At 46.8% G+C, this 19,108-nt stretch overlaps 1 protein-coding gene across 15 annotated transcripts in view; it reads right to left on the bottom strand.

The window, feature by feature from the left end:
* Window positions 1-1,696: 1,696 nt before the first annotated feature.
* FBXO34 (F-box protein 34) overlaps window positions 1,697-19,108 on the bottom strand; it is a 45,994-nt gene continuing 28,582 nt past the window's right edge. For 4 of the 15 annotated variants that reach the window (XM_075104271.1, XM_075104268.1, XM_075104272.1 and 1 more), the window contains 2 exons: window positions 13,291-13,490; window positions 1,697-4,483 (listed from right to left, as the gene is read on the bottom strand). In XM_075104271.1, coding sequence (XP_074960372.1) covers window positions 2,302-4,483; window positions 13,291-13,367 — 2,259 coding nt within the window. In that variant the 5' untranslated portion in view covers window positions 13,368-13,490 and the 3' untranslated portion in view covers window positions 1,697-2,301. The other 11 variants (XM_075104279.1, XM_075104273.1, XM_075104280.1 and 8 more) reach the window with 9 other exon arrangements.

A 19,108-nucleotide genomic window follows, 5' to 3' on the forward strand; every position in this document is an offset into this window, starting at 1 on the left:
ACTGAAATTACACTGAAGGCCTTCAACGGAGAGGGCTTGGGCAAGGCAGCTCCTGCCAGAAACTCCCTGCAGCCGGCAGAGCAGATCGAAGCTTGGGTGAAGCCTGTGCCCCGTTAGAGAATGAAGTCACGAATTAACGCAGGCTCCTGCTTTTCCTCTCCCTCTTTGCAGCCGATTACAAGGCAGCTGCGCCCTCCTTTTAGATTTCTAACGTCATTCCTCGTGGCATTCCTCGTGGTTGTCACGATGTCTGCTGCATTGCAGAGCTGGCTGAGGGGCGCCTGACGCCCAGGGTGGCAGGTAAGGCAGGGGCTGGGGGGAGGAAAAAACCCCAGCAGCCCTTTTAAGTCTACCATGAACATCCTGAGCTTACAAAACCCCCATTTCAGGCTGTAAGAGCTCAGTTTTCTCCTCTCGCTGTTAACGGAGAGAATAACCCGCCTTCAAACCCTGTGTCCTCACGCTCTGAAATGACGTGCGTCACTCCACGCGATGCCACCGCGGTTTTAGGCGCGCACGGGCGAAGCGGAGGGAGGCGGGCGGCTCAGCCTGGCCACCGCAGCCGCCAGCTTTCCTCGCTCGTCCGCGCGTTGCTGATCTTGCGCCGCAGGTGAGAGCGCGGGCCGAGCTCGGTGCGCGGCCGCCCCAGCCAGACGCTGCTCCCACAGAGCCCTCGCCCTGGCCCAGGTGCGCCCCCGGGGTCTGCAGGGCTGAGGAAGGCCCCGCGTGAGCCCTCGGGGAAGGTGGCACCAGCTCTTCAGGCACCGGGTCAGAGACGGCGTCTGCTTCGGCCGCAGTGATGATTGCCAGGGGTCCATCCTCGGGCAGAGGAAAACAGCCACAGCGTGAAGCGCAGGGAGAGGAGGGACTCAACGCAGACACAACTGCCGCTCTCCGCTTGGCTCCCGTAGCCTGCAGAAAGGCTGCTCCCCGCTTACTCTGCTCCCAGGAACCGAAGGTGCTGCTGGGTGGCCCGGGGTCTATTCCCGGACTTCCAAAGTGCCCACCCTGGTGCAGCGAGCAAGGAGGGCTGTAGCTGGAGGCTGGAACACAGCATGGCAGGAGAGGAGTGTCTTCGAGGAAATACTCGAATAGATGCCATGCTCGGCTCCCATTCAGAGTTCGAGGAATTACCCGTTCGTCTGCACTTCTGACACAAACATTCACAACTCCCCTCTGAAAGCACCAACTCGCACCTCAGAAACAAGATGCCAGAGGCAGAGCAGGGCAAGGCAACGCAAGGATTCCTCTTGCAAGGGAAAAAATCCATATACCACAGACAGCAAAGCTTCCCAAGGCAACTCTGCTTTCACCCTGCCGGACCCACGCTTCACCCTCGAGCATCCAGGGTGCAGCTGTGGGCCCGGCCTAAGAGCTGGGAAGCAGGACTCGAAAGCAGGGAGGCCCCTGGAAGTCTTACACACCAGCCTTGCAGGCAACAGGAGCCTCTGCCATGCACAAGGCTGCTGGGAGGGAAAGGAAAAGCTGGGATTGGTGAGTGTTACAGCAGGGAGTTCTCCACATAACGCAGCTTTGGGGGCTTTTGTTTCTTTCTTTCTTTCGTAGGAGGACTAGTTTTCTACAGGAAGCACACTGCAAGTCTGAACGACAGCACAGTACCAAGTTTCTGCCACACATTTTTTAATGGTTTTATTTTGGGGCAAAATTTTCACACGAGAAAGTGGGGCAAGGCCGATCCAGAATGCATGATTTATTTAAGTAAAAAAAAAAAAAAAAGCCAACACAAACCAACAAAAAAAACCAACCAGACAACAAGGGTAAGGTAGACAAGAACTTTTTATATTTTGGCTATACAATAATATTCCTCTCTTTTTTTTTTTTTTTTTTCCACTGCCGCACTACTATAATGGATCTGGTTCTAGTCTAATTTTAAGGTTGTCCAGTTAAGTTGTCTGAAGATTCTTTCAACAAGTTGACCTTTACCTATTTAGAGTTTCTTCTCAGAAACATTCATATATTATACAGGATATACAGATTTTTTGAAACAAGACACTTAAAAACACACACAACTATAGCCGCAACACTATCATAGCTGCATTGTAGTGATTACGTTGTTCAGCCAGCTGTAGACTCTGTATGTACAATTAGTTTTTATAGTGTTATTTACATAGATGGACTAAAAGCTATCTTTAATCTAAAAGGTAAAGGCTCTTGTGTTTAAGTATGTGCAGTTTCATAGCCCTGTGAAAAAAAAACACGACAATTATATACACTGTAAACAGCACAAGGCATGAGAATCTCCTCCTACCCCGAACAATCTCGCAGGAAAGTGTATGTGCACTAATATTCCTCTTCCGCTTCGGCTCCCGCTCCTCTGTTTTTCTTATGAATAGCACGGTTAAAGCTGTGGCAGGCAGGAACCCAGTGATTGTCATGGAGACCTAACTTACAGCCCGGGATGCCCTTCTGAGACCGGTGACAGCACATCCAGTACCCGGGCCCGTAGGGTAAAGCTTGACAGTATGGTTTGGGATGCCACCGGCACAGCGATACGTCCCCTTTCACGTACTTCTTCTTGCACTGCTTGCAAGGGTCTTCTCTGTAGCGAGGATCGCGGACCCAGCGGGAGTCTGCTGGCCTGATGTTGTAGTATTCAATGATGAATTTGAAGTAGTAGCAAGTGCATTTTAGGGCAACCAGACTCCTAGTAGGAAGCAATCCAAAAATCTTCACTATGATGTGGTGAGGCAGGAAGGCCATATACTGCTGAGGCTCCAAAAGCTGCTGAATTTTAAACCTGGTCTCCAGAAAGTCATGTGAAACCTGCCTTTTTAAGCAGGAAGCATCAAGTACTTGCAAAGCCCCTTCCGTCGGAGGAACAGAAGGGGCAGATGGCTCTGTAGGGACGCTGTTTCTGACGCACGACCTGTCAGATGCCAAAGCATCCTCATTTTGGGCTATTTCTCCTGGCTTTTCTTGGGTACTTCCCCGTAGCGGCTGTTGCTCGTGAATAGCGGGCTGGTCAGCCTGGAGAAAAAACAGCCTCCCAGGGAGCGGATCTTCACTAGAACTGGAGTTAGAGACCTTCTCTTTCCTGCATCCTTTCTCAGTCTTGGTGACCGATATACTGATGCATAAGGGCTCCTTCCTAGCAGGGTGCAGACTCTGCTTTGGGAAAATTACAGGCTCTTTTGACGTACAATCAACAGTCGCATTCTTGCTCTGCAAGGAATCTGGTGGCAACCTGGCAGCAGCTGGACACGCAGATGGCAGAGGTCTGGGAGGCTCAATTCGCGTGTCAGAATCGCTCCTGCCAGCGGTTATTGCCAACACTGCATGAGCAAGTCCCGAATTCACATTCCCCATCCGAGTATCCAGCCCAGAAAGAAAAGGCTGCCGAGCAGCGGCAGCGCCATCCCACAGCTCCGTGTCACCCAGAGGACTGCACTGTCCCCCGTACCCGGCCTCTGCTACTCCTGCCTCCTCCAAGCCATCCCCTGGAGCCAGGACCCCCGAGGAGACCTTCCCTGCCTCTCCCTCGGGCTGGGTGCCGTTCGCCAGGAGCACCCTCCCGACGTTTCTGCGGAAGCTGTTGTTCCGCGAGAGGCTCCCGGCCTCCCGCTCGCTCTGGCGCCTCAGGCACTCTGACTCCAGCTTGGCCACCATGTCCAGCACACGCACGGGCTCGCTCTGCTGCTGCTCGCTACTGCTGCAAGGTCCCCTCTCTGCATGTACCTCGCACGCCCCGGCAGCGGAGAAAGGGTCCGAGCTGGGAAGCGCACCTTTAGGCTGAGCACTAAGCCTCGTAGTAGAAGCAGGCATGCAGGTTTTAGCACAGTCTACCAGTAAAGCGCTTGCTCGTTGCTCCAGGAAAGCTACCATCTCTATCACCGAGAGGGACCGGCCCGGGAACACACCCTCACCATTGTCGTTCACATAATGCACCGAACAGTGCTCGATGCCACAGACAAAAGGCTCCGGCTGGGAGCACCTGGCATTCGCCTCCCTCATTCTTTCCAGTTGAATTTTGGCTTTTTTAAGATCTACTGATTTTTTCCTGCGTTTAGCTGTTCTTCCGTCAATATCCCACGTGCTTTTAATTTTCATAGAGGCTAGCCGGGTGTTGCTGCTGCATTGCTGGGCCGCAAAGAACGCGATCTTCTCCTTCGTATTGCCAGGTTTCACTACAGCCCAGACATCCAGAGGCCCTTCCCCTTCTTCTCCCTGGTGGATCGTTGCAGACAGGGCGTTCTTCTTTTCCCTTGCACTCGGACCATCTGCTGGACCTTTCCCATTCATATTGCACATAGTATTTGGATAAATAATCCCCAGAAGCTTTCGAGTTGGAGTCACGAGGGAGGGTTTTGGGAAAACACTCAGTTTGGTGCAGTTGGTGTATTTTTCTTCTTGTGCTGATCTCTGATGGCTCATAGGTGGGCCTCTCAGGGAATCCTGGCTTATTTCTGGAGATCGCTCTTTCTTCTGTAACTTGAGATATGGCTTTAAGTGCATACCAGAAACCCTAGAAAAACAGAAAAGGAAGAAGTTATAATTGCAAAATATGCCTGCTTGGAATTAGAGAAGGTGGCCCACAGTAGGCACCAGCACACCTCCTACTCCACGTCAAGCAGCCCACACCTCGAAAAGAACCACATGAGAAAGGAAAAGCAGCAACCAAGGCCGCAACATCCACCCTTGGAGAACTTCTTGCAATATCTTAAGGATAGCAGAGATCTTCCCGTTAGAGAAATCTGTTTCCAGGGAGTTGCAAGGAGAAATCCTACCACTTAAGTTATATCCATTGTGCAAACATCGCTGGTGGTTCATTCTAGAGTTACAGCCATCCTTCTGTCTGTTCAGTTCTAAATTCAGTTGTAAGGTACACGTCAGTCAAAGGGTTTATCTCGACATTAGCTACCAGACAGAGAGAGATATGTTCTTCTCAATACCTGAAGTACAGAAAAGCTGAAGAGGGAAATTAGCAAGTGTAATTATATCCACCCAGGTCCCAGCAGATATTTAACCTCCTAATACCACGCGAAATGAAACCTATCCTTTAGCATAACAATAACAGCAGATTCGGTGTACTTTCCCATAAGGGTCCTTATGCTACACATCAGATGCTCCCCCCCAAAAAATGACAGAGGCATCACGTACGGCTGAAGAGAACCACTTTCAAGTGCGTGTTTTTATGGCTAAGAATTTAAGAGCTGTGAAGGAGACACTTGGACGCTGCTGACATTACAGCAGCAGCGGCAGTCCCAGGCACTCAACGCCTCCTTTCTGTTACACCTTCGCAGTAATCTTCAATTCAAAGCTCAAAAAAAAAAAGCAAAAGCTGAGGGCACTGCCACATAGGATGCAATTATCAGGAGACTTCAGGCTCTTCTCCCAGGAGTATCGCATAAGCATATTACAGAACTAACTATAGATTATGTTTCCATGGTAATCTTTGAATCGCTACATTAAAAGGCCTCCTTTCTGAAACAGGGATAATCTGTGCTTGCTAGTTTAAGAACAGCAGGTTCAATGCCACATTTATCATGAGCTGATACGGACACATTCAGACACTGAATATATTTCCCTTGACAGCCACCACCAACACAATTGCTTTAGTATTGTGTTTCTAGCCTAAAAACAGGTTTTAATCAAAAACCTCAAGCCGTAACTTCTATAAAGTCGGACAAATTTATAGTTTTAACACCTGGAGTTGACACACGATAGGTTTGTATCGGACAGATGCAGCCAGAGTCCAGCTGGGCTATCCCCTGCCGTGCCGCAGCGCAACCAGGACACACCTACCTCGAGACGCCCTCGCAGATACTCCGCAGAGGGCCCGTGGGGTCGGCAGAGGAGGAGGAGGGAACCCAGCTCACCCACCCCTCGAGCAGACCTGCCGGAGTGCGCAGGATGGCTGTGAGAGGGAGGTTATAACAGCAGATGCTGACCAGGAACGCACACGGACGCACTGTACAAGCAACCTGGGGCACAGCGCGGGGACCTTCCAGGCCGCCCTGCCCCACGGATCAGCCAGGGCTGTCAACCCTCCAGAGTAGCTGACGGCAGAACGGGGAGCTGAGCCAGACAGCACCAGAGCCAGCCGAGGGAAGGCTCTGAAAGCAAGAAGCTCCGCTTTGCACTGCTAACACGACACTCAAATATACGAGGGCAACAACTCAGCCAGGCACCACCTGTCCCTGCCCGAGCAGAGGAAGCACAGCTTAACCGCTGCTTTTGCTTGAGATTTTGGTTCCTCTTTCTGGCCCTAGCAGTAAACACTGAAGGGATGGGTGACAAGTGCAGGCAGAGAGGTTTGGGGAGGCACCTCAAGAGGAAGGGCTTAGTTCACCTTTCTACGAGTGTGCATGAAACCCAGGGGACCCCTTCGGTCCCGTGCAGTGAAGGCCAGGAGGCAGATGCTGCCAAGGATGCCGTTACCTTCTCTCCCCTCCTGATTTTATAGAGATCATCACCTCGCTCTTGCAACCAGACAGTGCCAAAACCATCTGCACTTTACCTACAGGCCATGGGGATAAGAGAGCTCCCATTACCACGGATACACGCCTACCTAGTCCCTGGGTTAATTCTCTCCCCATGTCTTCTACGTGCTAATTCCAGCTCTTGTTGGAATTGGGTCACCTCCCAGTTTAGTCTCCTCTGCAAAATGCAACCGAGCTGTTTTGTTTGCCTTCTCAGTTGGATGCTAAAAACTAAAATAATCTGATAAAAATAGAACTTCAGGGTGCTGAAACAGATGAATAAAAGACAGTGGGAAATCAAGGCCACTGTGGTTTGCTTCAGCCTCATTTTCAATAGGGTCTGCCTCATCTCGGTGGCACTTTACAGCTAAGCAGGCTCAGGCCACCAGTGTGCTCAGGCCAGAGCCCAGCCCAGAAGGGCAGCAGGTGAACCACCGCAGCAAGCTGCTGCAGAGGACGGTGCCTGCAGCCCTCCCTTCCCCTTCCAGACAGACGTTTCGGAGCGGAGCTTTTCAGACTAGAGAGTGAAAAGCTCCCATGGCTGCCCACCACTGCATCCTGGGGAGAAGAGGTGAATACAATTACATACACGACTTTGCACATTGAAACCTCATGAGCTAGGAGCAGAAGATCAAATTTCATTCATGAGACTTTATGCCAGGGTGTTTGAAAGATGAGCTGAACGTGTTTTCAAAAGGCTTTCTTCAAGCAGTTTTCAGGAATCCAGCAGGACAATCAGTTCAACACCATTCATTAAGAGAAGCTGCAAACGAAGGTGAGACCAGGTATTATTCGAATGAAAACAGGACCAAACTGGTTACCCCAACATGCTTAGAGGACATGTTTAGCCAGCAAAGTTGGTTCAGCTGCTCCCAGCTATTTCTGGTCTATGGAGAAAGACAAAGGGTAGAGTTATGCCTCACCTATTACAGATTTCTCATTTAATGTTATATTTCCTCCTATGTTTCAGTTAGTCTCTGGCTCGGCCAACAATACCATTTAAGGTTGAAAAGTTATAATTTACATAACAAAATTATGCCTTAGTCAGAAGTTTTACTGCCAGAATAATTGCCTCATTTGAATTCAGCATTCAGTTCATTGCACTGTTTTAATGGGTCCAGATTCAAAGAAAACCTTCATTTAATAACTTCAGACAGCTATAAAGAGTGCTGCTAACTCCACCCAGGCAGCTGAATCGCAGTGCCACCTGCCTCCCTGTTTTTGGGTAGCAGGGAAGAGAACTTCAATTTTAAAAGTAATGTTAGTAATGGACCTTACCTGAAAGTGTCACTTGGAAAAATTGGGTCCCCACCCCACGTAAACTTTGCTGTGAACATTAAGAACAAACTTTTAGGCAAACATAGCTTCTTCCCTGCACGTCAGCAGCGCATTGCATTTCTAGCTCCTAGAATTAGAACTAGGCTTCCTAGCAGAAATTGCTTTGAAGATGAACCGGAGCCCAGTCCCCACCCACAGACTACCTTACTTCTGCAACATTTCAGTGCTGGCAAGCACAGAATTGTGGCAGCTGCAGGTAAGTTTTTAAATATTTAAAAACACCAAAAATAGTTGTTAAAAGGTGAAGTCATCGATAATTCCCTAATACTTAATTCCAGAAAAATTCTGTTTGCTTTCCTCCACCCTTTAAGTTACCGAGCTTTCTAATTTTATCTTTAGAGACAATGACTCTTCAGAAGTTCCTGGAGTAAGCATAAAAGGTTTTCAACCCCAAACATGCGGTTTTAAATTGCTGATAAGAGATAATTCTGCCAGGAATGATCAGCACTAAAACAACTAGCAGTGCTGCCTTTATACTGTTATTCCATCCTTAAGCTGATGAAATAAAAGGGCCAGTTTTTCTATTTCTAATCAGCCATGTCTGAAAAACAGGATACTTGCACTTCTGGAATGACATTGCTGTTTTTGCAAGTCGTAACTACAGCTTGTTTCCACTACAGTTGTTATCAAGTTAGTTACTACACAGGATTGATATAGAAATATATGTCTTTATACATGCGCAGACACGCACGCACCCTTCCTCTCCCTACTGAAGGGAAGGGCCACAAGCTACTGTGCCAAGCTGGCTGGAATCTTCCTGCATCCTTTTGTATTTATGCATCTTCTAAATCACAGCAGCCTGAAAAAATAATATATTTGCTTTAGCAGAAGCTCCACAGTTGGAGGAAAAACTACCAGAAAGGCTCAATTTTCACAACTCCGTTTAAGGACCACAGAGAGCCTAGACACCCCTTGCTGCACCTGGGTCAGGGACTCTCATGATGACCTCTGAAGCCAAAAGATTTCCTCTGGCCAGCAAGAACAACAACAACAAAAAGTGTAACCTGCTCAAATAGCATATTCACACTGCAAGCTTCTTGGGCGAAGCACCAGAAGATTTTATTAAGGTGAAAATTTCAATCAAAACCCCAAAGTTTCCTGGGAATTTATTTTTGTAAACACTAACTCCAATCGACAGAAGTTCCTAGCGTTGCTGACTGCACATGCAGTGCCAACTACAACTCTGAAAAAACCCTCAGGACATACTAACACAAGGCAGAAGAAAAAAAAACAACCCAAAACAAAAAACCAACAACAATAAAAACCCACACCAAGCATAACCTCTGGCAAGGCATTTCTCTTCCCCAGCATCCCACTTCCCTGTCTGTAGAGCTTAGCTCCTCTGTAAAGGACGCTGACAATTATGAAGGACAAGTACTGAATGCAAGTTAAACTATGGTCAACCACTTGTTATTTCTGGAAGGACTTGGTGGGTCCTTTGGGCTCAATCTCCAGAACCATTTCCATCCCCTTTGCACTGCCGGGACAAGGCAAAGCAGACAGAGAGCTGCTTCAAAGGCATTCCATGGATTCTGCTGGGGTGGGAAAGTCCCAGCCGAGCAGCCAGGATGGAAGACGCTCTGCTACTCACTGGAACTTGTTCTGGCACGTGGCAAGTGTCCAAGCTCAGAGAAAGGCGGGTTGGGAAGCGCGATGCTCCAGACCAGGGGCGGGTTCGACTTCAGCAGCTGCCTCCGGAGGCATCCCATTTCTAGTAAACCCACTCCCTTGCAGCAGTAAATTCATATTAAAGGAACCGCTCCCGACCCACTGCTCAACGCCTGCAAAACTGCCTCTTGGATCAATCGGAGAGCAAGCAAGGATTATCACGGGCTTGGAAGGTAGGCAGAAGGTATCTGACTGCTGAAGCAGCGCTCTCCGCTTGAGCAGCCAGCCTGGGGAGAAACGGGAGCAAGCTGAGCATGTGGGGCAGAGCTGGCCCAAAAGAGCTGAGCTAAATGCAAAAGAGGCATCTAACTCTTAATGTTGGATTCCCCACCGCTTGTTCACCCACATCGGGTGTTCAAATGAGCGGACTTTGGGGGAGACAACACCCAAATATAGCTGCACGCAGGATCAGCTATAAAATCCGTCACGCATAAAATCCATCATCTTCGCCAAGCTGGGGTTTCAGGTGACAGATTGCACATCCAAGCCCAGTGCACAGGCTACTCCAGTTTGAGGGCTCCCACCCATTAATAAGTTTTGAACACATTTAACATAAATGCACACACATATATGCCCTTCAGCATAAAGCACAGTAACATCAGCTACTTTCTAAATTTACACAGGAAGAAGTGCCTTTGCCAGTCTTGTATAAAAGCACTTACTGTGAAGCGAGCAATGTAGAAGCAATTCTTTGTTGAACCTGAGGAAGCTCAAACCCATGCTCCCTGCTTCCCAACCATACTACAGATGACACAGGGATCACATAAAGCAGAAGGGAACAAAATAAACGGGAAGATTTGGCATGCAAGTTTATAAGCTGCTCCAGAAACATGCAGCTCAAAGATGATGGGATAGCACACATGCCTGTGGTGTAACAGGCTAAGATGAGAAGAAATCACAGAAGGACAGTAAGAAAAAGAGTGGTGACTTTATGGGGCTTCTGCTGAAAGCTGCCCAGAGAAGCACAGATAAGTGACGCATTTCCTTCTGGAAATGTTTCTTCTTTCTTGATTTAACATTTGTTTTCTAATTTATTAACTGCAAGAGGACCAAGGCCTTTCTTAATATCATGGCGTACCAAATGTCTTCAAACAGTTAATGAACCAACACAAAGTGATGCTTTTTATTCTTTGGTTTTGTGCATACATAATGAGAACACATGAAAGGTTGCAGAAATTAACCTTGGATGGCACTATCGTTAAGAGACTCAGAGTTCAAAAGAAAGAATAAGCAAAAGTAGATCTGAAAGCAAGTCATCAGGTTGTTCTTTTGAAACTCAAGACCAAAAGGAACTGGTTCATGAAGTCACCTGCGCTGCAGTGCAGAGGATTTCACTGCAGACAGAGCAACCCAGCAGGCATTCTCCAGAAGTCAAAAGGTGTTTTCGTTATTAAGAACACATCCCGAAGAAGAACCGAGGAAACTCCAATTAACACGTTCCTTCTTCAGGAAGGATACAAGAAGCAGACACAGGCTTCAAGTCACCAGGTCGCGTCACTTGGAAACTTGTATCTTAGAGACCAAAAAGTCTAGGAATAAACGTGAGAACTGGTGCAGTCTTAAGTCACTGCAGAGATATTTAAAAACAAAGGAATATTTAAAAACAAAGGAATAGTAAAAGGTTCTTCAGGACAGGGTGAGAAACAGGGCTGCAACCAAGGTCAGGGCAGAGACTAAGAGTACTCTAGGTACAGCACAGACCATATTTGACTTGGCATCATTTTTCAAGAGGGGTGGTAAGGGTGACCATGAGGAAAAAAGCCCAGGCATTAATTTGAACACGAACACCAGCAAGGAGATGATTAAAAAGCTTCATGAAAATTGCGAGGATTGGCTCATCTCAGTTTTAGAATCCAAAATATACAGGCTTATGAACTGCAGGCCAAGAAGCAAGATTTATAAACCTTTTGAAAGGCAACAGTATGAGTTCATAAAACAAGTGGCACATTGGAAGTGGCACTGCAGAGCGAAAGAGAAGGGAGAGAGATTGCAGCCTCTCCAGGCCTGGCAGTCTGACTTCAATATAAAGGTGCCTCGCAAGCAAAGAGGATTAAGGCGACACAGAGAAAGGGGGGGAGAGGGAATCGTTCAATATGCCAGACTAACCTGAAGGTTCTCCAAAAAAAGGGATCTCTTTAGAGAAATGCACTACATCTTACATGGCCTTCGGAAGGCACAAGGAGATTTACTGGTTGAGACAGATTGGCAGAGGAATGGGAAACAGACAAAGGAGCTGGCTCAGCAGCAGACAGCCCCAGGTGATGCTGAATAAGAAAATACCAGCGTGGAAACCGAAGGCATGCCTCAAGAATCAGCCTTGGGAACATCTGATTTTTTTAGGAACGACCTCAGCACAAATACAAGTGCACCCACAGAAATGAAGGCATCTCCAAAACAGCAGAGGCACAAAGCACGAGTAACAGAAATTGAGGAGAGTTTTGAAATCCAGGTGGTGATGCAGCAGCAAGCTGAACACGAAGAAGTTTTGGAGGTCACTAAGAAAGGTGCATTGGCCACCACAGACACATCCGTGAAACAGAGGTAAGCCAAGGTGATTCTGTGACACGTTCACGGCAGCAGTGAAAAGCCCTCCTGCCAGACCTGCTCTGGAGTGCAGCACACACTTTTTGACATGACTCAGAGGAGATTCATCCACACCGAGAACGACGATGACGGTTATTATTCAAAAGAAGCTACTAGATAACACTTGGGTCATTTAGCACAGCAAAACCACAGGTGAGGGTAGACAACCGCATTTTACAGAATACAGCAAAAGACATAAACCGGTGAAAACAAGAAGTGGTCCTTATGCAAAAGAAGAAAAAGAGGAACGCAAGCTCAAGTGAGTATATAAACTGGCATGAATTTCCAGTCTGGGAATCAAAAGAAGGTTCCTAATTGCACAGCTAGATCTGTCATCTTCAGTAATGGCTTAATCTACAGGAGAAGAGAAGAAAAGATGTAATTGTTTTTAGGCTGGACTAAGCTTACAAAAGGGATTACAAGATACTGCTTGGGAAAGCAGGGAGCTGGGTGACCCAGGAAGTCTTTTCCAGCGCTGAATTACCATGAGACTAACATAGCAAGTATACACTGTCTACACAACCACAAATAACAAAGGTTAAGGTTTGCTTTAAACCCACGCAGCTTTTGGAAAACAGAAAGCTGGCTCTCTTCTTCCAGACTGACAAAGTTTAAAGAGTCTTGGTTTCAGAAAAAGAAAAAAAAAAAAAAAGGTACATATATTTTCAAGTATCTTGAACTCAAACACACTGGCATGTTCTTGCATTTGCATAAGGACAAGTTGTTCTGTATGATGTTCCTATAACGAGACACAGTGAGAGGCGTTCACTTAATTGTCACATAAGCACAAGTGTTTGAAATCAATTGTGCATTTCTTCTCAATAAGAGGCACAGGAGAGCAAGCAATACAAAATCAGAGCTTAAACTAATCTAATTACTTACTCCACAGTAAGACAAACCGCAACAATTGCCAGTATTTCCACTGACTGCATGTTTGAAAACTGGAGAAAGGCTTGTCATAGTAGGTTAAGTTTTACTTCAAAGACATGTTCCCAAATTAATTTACAACTCTTGCTAAAAAATCCAAAGATTTCTCCAAGTACAGTACCAGCTGTAGTGGATCTGTAGTTGTCACTATCAAATAAAAAGGTCAAAGAACACTTCTGCCCTTAAGCCATTACAATGCTTCACTTAAACGCTATCCGAAAGCAAGAATTTAGTCCGAACATTTGACTAGCGCACAAGACAATAGGAAAGTAAGGAGGAGTGTAAATCGTTGCTAAATACTTAACTATAGGCGGACCAGCCAGTCTTTTCATACCGTTTGACTTGATGGAAGGTGGAGGATGTGGAATTCAGTGGTTCCCTGTGGAGGCCAGCTCTGCAGGAACTCTTCATCGTAACTACCTCTCCAGCTAAGGCACGCCGTCACAGCCAGTCCATCCTGGGTTACGCGCAAGGCTCCCCCATCAGCTCTCCTTGCCCCACACAGAGCTTCACTGTGTCTCTGCCACCTAGAAACTGGACAAACAGGAGGTGCATAAGATGATCACCTTAGAGTACAGCAGCAATTGAAGCACAGATCATCAGGATGAGGACTCTTTCCCGAGAGAGAAAGTAAATATACACATACACACACATGTATATGCATACACATACATATATATAAAAAAGATATATACAAATATAAAAGAACTTAACATCATCATGCGATTATTGCACTAAAACAGAAATTAACATCCTGAAAAACAGCTTGTTTGCACATACAATGCTTCTTCCCCTTATATACAACTGCAGCACTACCTTGGCACCTCCCATGGAACACACTGTCCTCCAAGCTCCGTGCAAACAGGACGCACAAGATCTTTCTGCTTGTTAGCACCACACCAAGCTTTGGAGGGAAATCACTGCTAGCAGTAAGATTTGACGCTGCCAGGAGTTACGTTAGTGTTCTAATCAAAATAACGTGGCAGATTTCATAAAGGACAAGAAACATACCACCACACAGCCTCCAAGCCTTGTGAAAGCTGCCCCATCTTTGCATCACACACAGATAAGACAGCAGATTTCACCAAAACAAGATTGTTCTGCAGTTATCTCTCCTTCACACTAGGCTGCTGCCTTCTACGCCTCATCCTCGGCGTAGACACCATTACCAGAGCTTTAACATACTTTGATGGTGAAAGAACAACCACCTTCGAGTTGGAACATAAAAGGAACGAGTGACACAGCAAAAGAGCCCTGGAAAAACTCAAATACTCAAGCCTGAGTTGCCAGCAGATTGTTTTAAAGATCGTTTGCTCCCTCTCTAGAGCACCATGCACAATGATGCTGTAAAAAAGGAATGCCATTTGAAGATGCTAACTATAGAGCTGTGTCCCCAGGGGATTTCTGATTTAGTGCAGCAGGTTCTTCTCTCCTTTTCAGCAGCTTTGCCCAGCGCTCTTACCGCTGCCTTATTCCTGCGGCAGCATTTCCTCAGCACAGCCTGGCAGAGGCCTTCGCTGGAGGTTTGCGCTTGCCGGGAGCCGAGCTCTCACAGAGATGGAGCCTCTCACGTCACCCCTTTTGCAACACCTGCCAGAGAAAAGACTCCAATGCAGAAGATCGCCTACCTATGCACGGCTCAGTTAATCAGTGCTCGGCCAATGTGGTTTACAGCTCAGCACTGCCACTGAACACACTCCTGGCCTGGAAAGCCCACTCTAACTTGGTAGCCACACTTGCCGAGAAGCTGATGACGGATGGTTTTCCAGGCAGGGAAAACACAAACTGCTTTAGATCCAGTTGACTTTATGTCTGCTATAGCAATTTCACGAATCCTCTAGTGATGGTGAAGGAGAGCTTAATCATCTGCCTACATTTGGACAAGCAGGAGCCTAAAATAATATATAAAATATTGTATAAACACATTCCAGCTTTCATGAAGAAATCTCTGCTGAGCTCTACACAAGGCAAAGAAACATGCTGGATGGAGAAGTCTGAGACATTGCACTGGCAAAGCTGGAAGATGAGCTCCCTACTCCATCAACTCAGAAAGACAAGGAGTTAGGCTGCCGTGGTGAACAGCAGCAGAAATCGACACTTTGTAGCTAAACACCATTTTCATTACATTGCCCAGAGCCTATAACAAGGATCTACCTGGAAGAATGAAACCTAGGCACAAAAATCAACCATTTCTGGTGTTTTGTGGGCTGTAAAATATATATTCACAAACAGTAATTCAGGGGGAAAAAGCATACGCCCAGTGCTTTATGAAAATCAAAAGTTAAACACAAAATCATTACTTTCCCATGAACCATCAGTAAGAGGCACTAAAATTCTGACTTTTATCCAAGCTTTTGTCTGGCTTCCCCTTCTGGCTTTACTGACACTAGCATTTCAGACTCAGCAGGAACTGTATCACAGAAACATGATTATATCCACACCCAAATAAATGCAACCATACCATTTCAAGAATGCCAGTCACTTTTTCAATAGCTGAAACTCTTTCCATGTATTCCTGATTAGGAACACCAGATGTTTTGTCCTGGTCCTACCCCTCTGCAGATCAATTGAGAAGTAAACAATAAAAAAAAACAAAACAAAAAAAAAAAAAAGGAAACCAAAAGATCATGTTGTTTGCAGCGAAGAGCTTGAGAAACAAAATCATCAAGCGAACTCATTCAGGTCAGGGGCAGCCACAACCCTGATCCAAGCACAGGCATCACATGGTGGGACGCCACGCGTTTAAGAAGGACTAGCATCTACTAGGGGGAAGTAAAAGCTGACAAAATAGACACAGACAAGTTCAGATGGGCACTGCAGCACAGATCCAAACACAGCTCCATACAAAGCACGCTTTTTCCCCTCCTCTTGCTGCTGGGCTATAGAAAAGAGCTGAAATAGACCATTAATGCCAGCAAGCTGACAAATTCCTACTGTGTAAGTACTAAAAAGCTGTGCTTGTGAATTTTAAAAAAAAAAAAAATATCAGCATCCAAGCTAGCACAGAGATACTTACTGCCTTTTAACTACCACAGTGTGTTTCTTTACCAAGGCTGATCCTTATCAGTAGGTGCTTCAGCTGATTTGTTAGTTTTGCAGAGAGTTGGGTACAGCCCGAAAACTGCAATACAGATGCACAGAGATAGAAAAGATAAGAGGAAGTTAAAAACCTAATCTTGTTGTTCTCCCTTTCTGAAACCACCCCCAAACATATGCCTTTATGCATAAGATGTGGGAAGGAGTCAGATTTTGGCAGCAGTAAGCATCACGTCCCCTCAGCAATGGACAGCAGTTCGCCCAGTGGTCCCATGAAACTCCCTGTCTTATCATCAGTTTTGAATGCTGCTGCAGTTTAGGAAAACAAATTTATTAACTCAACTAGCGGAGGGGGGGGTTAAGGTCTCTTCATCCACGCAGCAGTACGCCACAGCTTTTGATAGTTTGATAGCTAAAGCTTTACTGCAAGAGCAAGTGTTTTTTAAACAGTAGCAACAGTAACTAATAAACAAACCAGTCCAAAGGCACATCCTTTCAGAAAATTTGCTTTCTAGGAAGGAGGCAGCAGCCTTGGGACTGGTCCTGAGCAGCAATCACACTGTTGGCAAAAGCAAGTTTGACCATCCCACCTCCACACAGGGCTCGCTTTAGGATGCTCCGCAGGGCCATCGCACTGGATCAGCTGGGCAAAGACCATCAGCACACACAGGATGCAGAAGAAAGCAATGGCAGGTATTTCAGAGGGGAATCAGAAGAGTTCATACCAAAAAATCAGTCATTATGAAGGACAGGTAATCTTTTAAAAATAATAATTAAAAAAGCCACTGCTGAAGCCTTAGAATAGAGGCCTCCACATGGGTTTTTCTTGTTTTCTTGCAAGAACAGAGTTGCGTGTCCATTCCTCACCAACTCAGCTCAAGTTTAAGTTGTTACATGGCACTTGTCTCTAAAAACATACTCCACCAGACACACAATTCTGCCATTTCCCAGTCCACCCAGCCCTCCAGCCCTTCCTCCCTCCCTCCCCAAACACCACCCCGGGACACCTATATCAGCACCAGACTCTCCTGAGCAAGCAGCTTTCCCTAGTCCCAACATTTGTATTTCACGGCAACAACCAGCAACCCGCGGCAGCCCCCAGACCAGGGCAGACAGCGAGATGATACACCTGGTCCTCGTACTCAGCCCCTTAGACACCTATAGGAACACAACCCTTTCTTTTTAACTGCTCATGTCATATCTACCTATTTTGAACACCTTAAAGAGCTACCTTTTAACACTAAGTTCACCGGCTAGGTTTTACTTCTTTTTTTAACAGAACAGTCTTGGGCAAAGTAAGAAAATAAGCACGTTCTAACTAAAGCTACCTTACGAATTGTTTCAGAGTGACCTCACATTCGTGTTTCCATCCACCTGCAACTGGCAACAAACCCTCACATGAAACTAGGTATTTAGTAAAGACACTGTATCCAGCTTACAAGCATTAAGAGATGCAAAGATTAATACCTACAATCAGGTGAGATCCTCTGAGCCCTGCTCAACTGCAGATTGGCCTTTTCACCTGCAGCAGGAGGCTACAGGAGCCACCACAGACATCGCTTGCCTTGTGAAACCTCGTGTGCTCAGCTTCCCCTCCGTCTGATGGTCAAAGGTATAACTTTGCATAGATCTGATGTTGTCTCATCTAAAAGCAATAAAGCTGCCACGGGGGCTCCAGCTGGAATCAACTAGGGGAGCTTCCTGTGTCTACTTACACACCAAAACCTGCTGCTACCACTTCCAGGCACCGGGAATCAGAGCTGGCCAAGCAGCAGGACCTCGTTACTGTGGCCCTTGGCTTATTTCCCCACCAAATTCACTCCAGCCCTTCTCAAAGCTTCACCAAGCTCCCATGCACACTCTGTACCCTGGATAACACCAGACGGAGCAGTTATTCAACCGAAATCTCAAGAATCCCATGTAAATTTTAACTTGGGGATCCATGTCAGCAGGGAGCACATGGATGCCCCGAAACACCGCACAGTCCCGCAGCCATTTCGGTCACTGTAATTCCTGCCCTGCTGGGGCCTCATCCCTCCCTTCCTCCCAGCCCTGCCTCTGTATCAGCACCGCTTCCCATCTGATTTCTCACCTGGAGCAGCTCAAGAAGCTGAACTAGGAGAAAATCAACCCAGAAGAGGTTGGCTCCCTGAACCCACTTACCCCCAGAGCTGGCAGGCACAGCAAAGCCTGGCGGGATGAGCTTCTCAGCAACTCAGACTGGACTCAGCTGTCTCGAATCAGCACCTTGAATCACGCCAGGAAAGGTGTCAGCCACAAAGTGGTTTTTAGCTTCTTTCAAGTCAGTGGAAAGGAACACTTTTGAATGTGCCACGTGCAAAATACAGTGTTTCGGAAGCAGGGAAACAAACATGTGGGACTACTCCTAGGTAACGTTTGACTCTTCACTGCCATCGAACAGCTTGCTGTACCGATAAGCATACAAAATGTTTATTCTAATGAAGCACTACAGGAAGGACCTGTCCTCCTTCCAAGATCATGTCAATAAAGAATGAAATGCTTCAAATTTGTAGCTCTCATGCTTTCTCTCCTCTAGGTGTGGTTAGTGTTGGAAGGACTAAGTCATCCCCTCCCCTTGAAAGGAAAATCTCAAAAGGGAAAAAGAAAAGAAAATATAAGATCTGCTGCACCTTGTTAACCCAGTATTTTAATACTGGAAACAACAACAACAAAAAAATCACAAGTGTTTCCCTTGTTCAGCTATTCCTGAAAGGTTTCAGCTGTCTCGCACAACTTGGGTAAGGACTTCATCTGTTGTGCAACTGGGAAGAAGTTAACAACTGGCTCATTAGATTTTTTCTGCTTGATCCAAGAGGAAAACAAACGCAGTAAAACCCTTACTTGCCAATGCTGGTGCAGCACTGGTGAAAAACGCACCGAGATCAGACATTGCTCCACTTTACTAGAAAGCTACCACCTACTTTGGCGCTCCTTGCCACCACATAATCTCCGGTGTGCCCCGAATGATAAATAGGGAGTAGCTAAACATCCCTGAGCAGGGCTACAGCCGCTGTGTCCTTGGGTTACTGGGTACGGGTAAAGACATACACTGTAACGCTGCACATTCGAGGCCACATGATCCGTGAGCCACCTCT

Source organism: Phalacrocorax aristotelis, chromosome 9 (assembly GCF_949628215.1).
Source record: "Phalacrocorax aristotelis chromosome 9, bGulAri2.1, whole genome shotgun sequence".
Taxonomy (NCBI): Eukaryota; Metazoa; Chordata; class Aves; order Suliformes; family Phalacrocoracidae; genus Phalacrocorax; species Phalacrocorax aristotelis.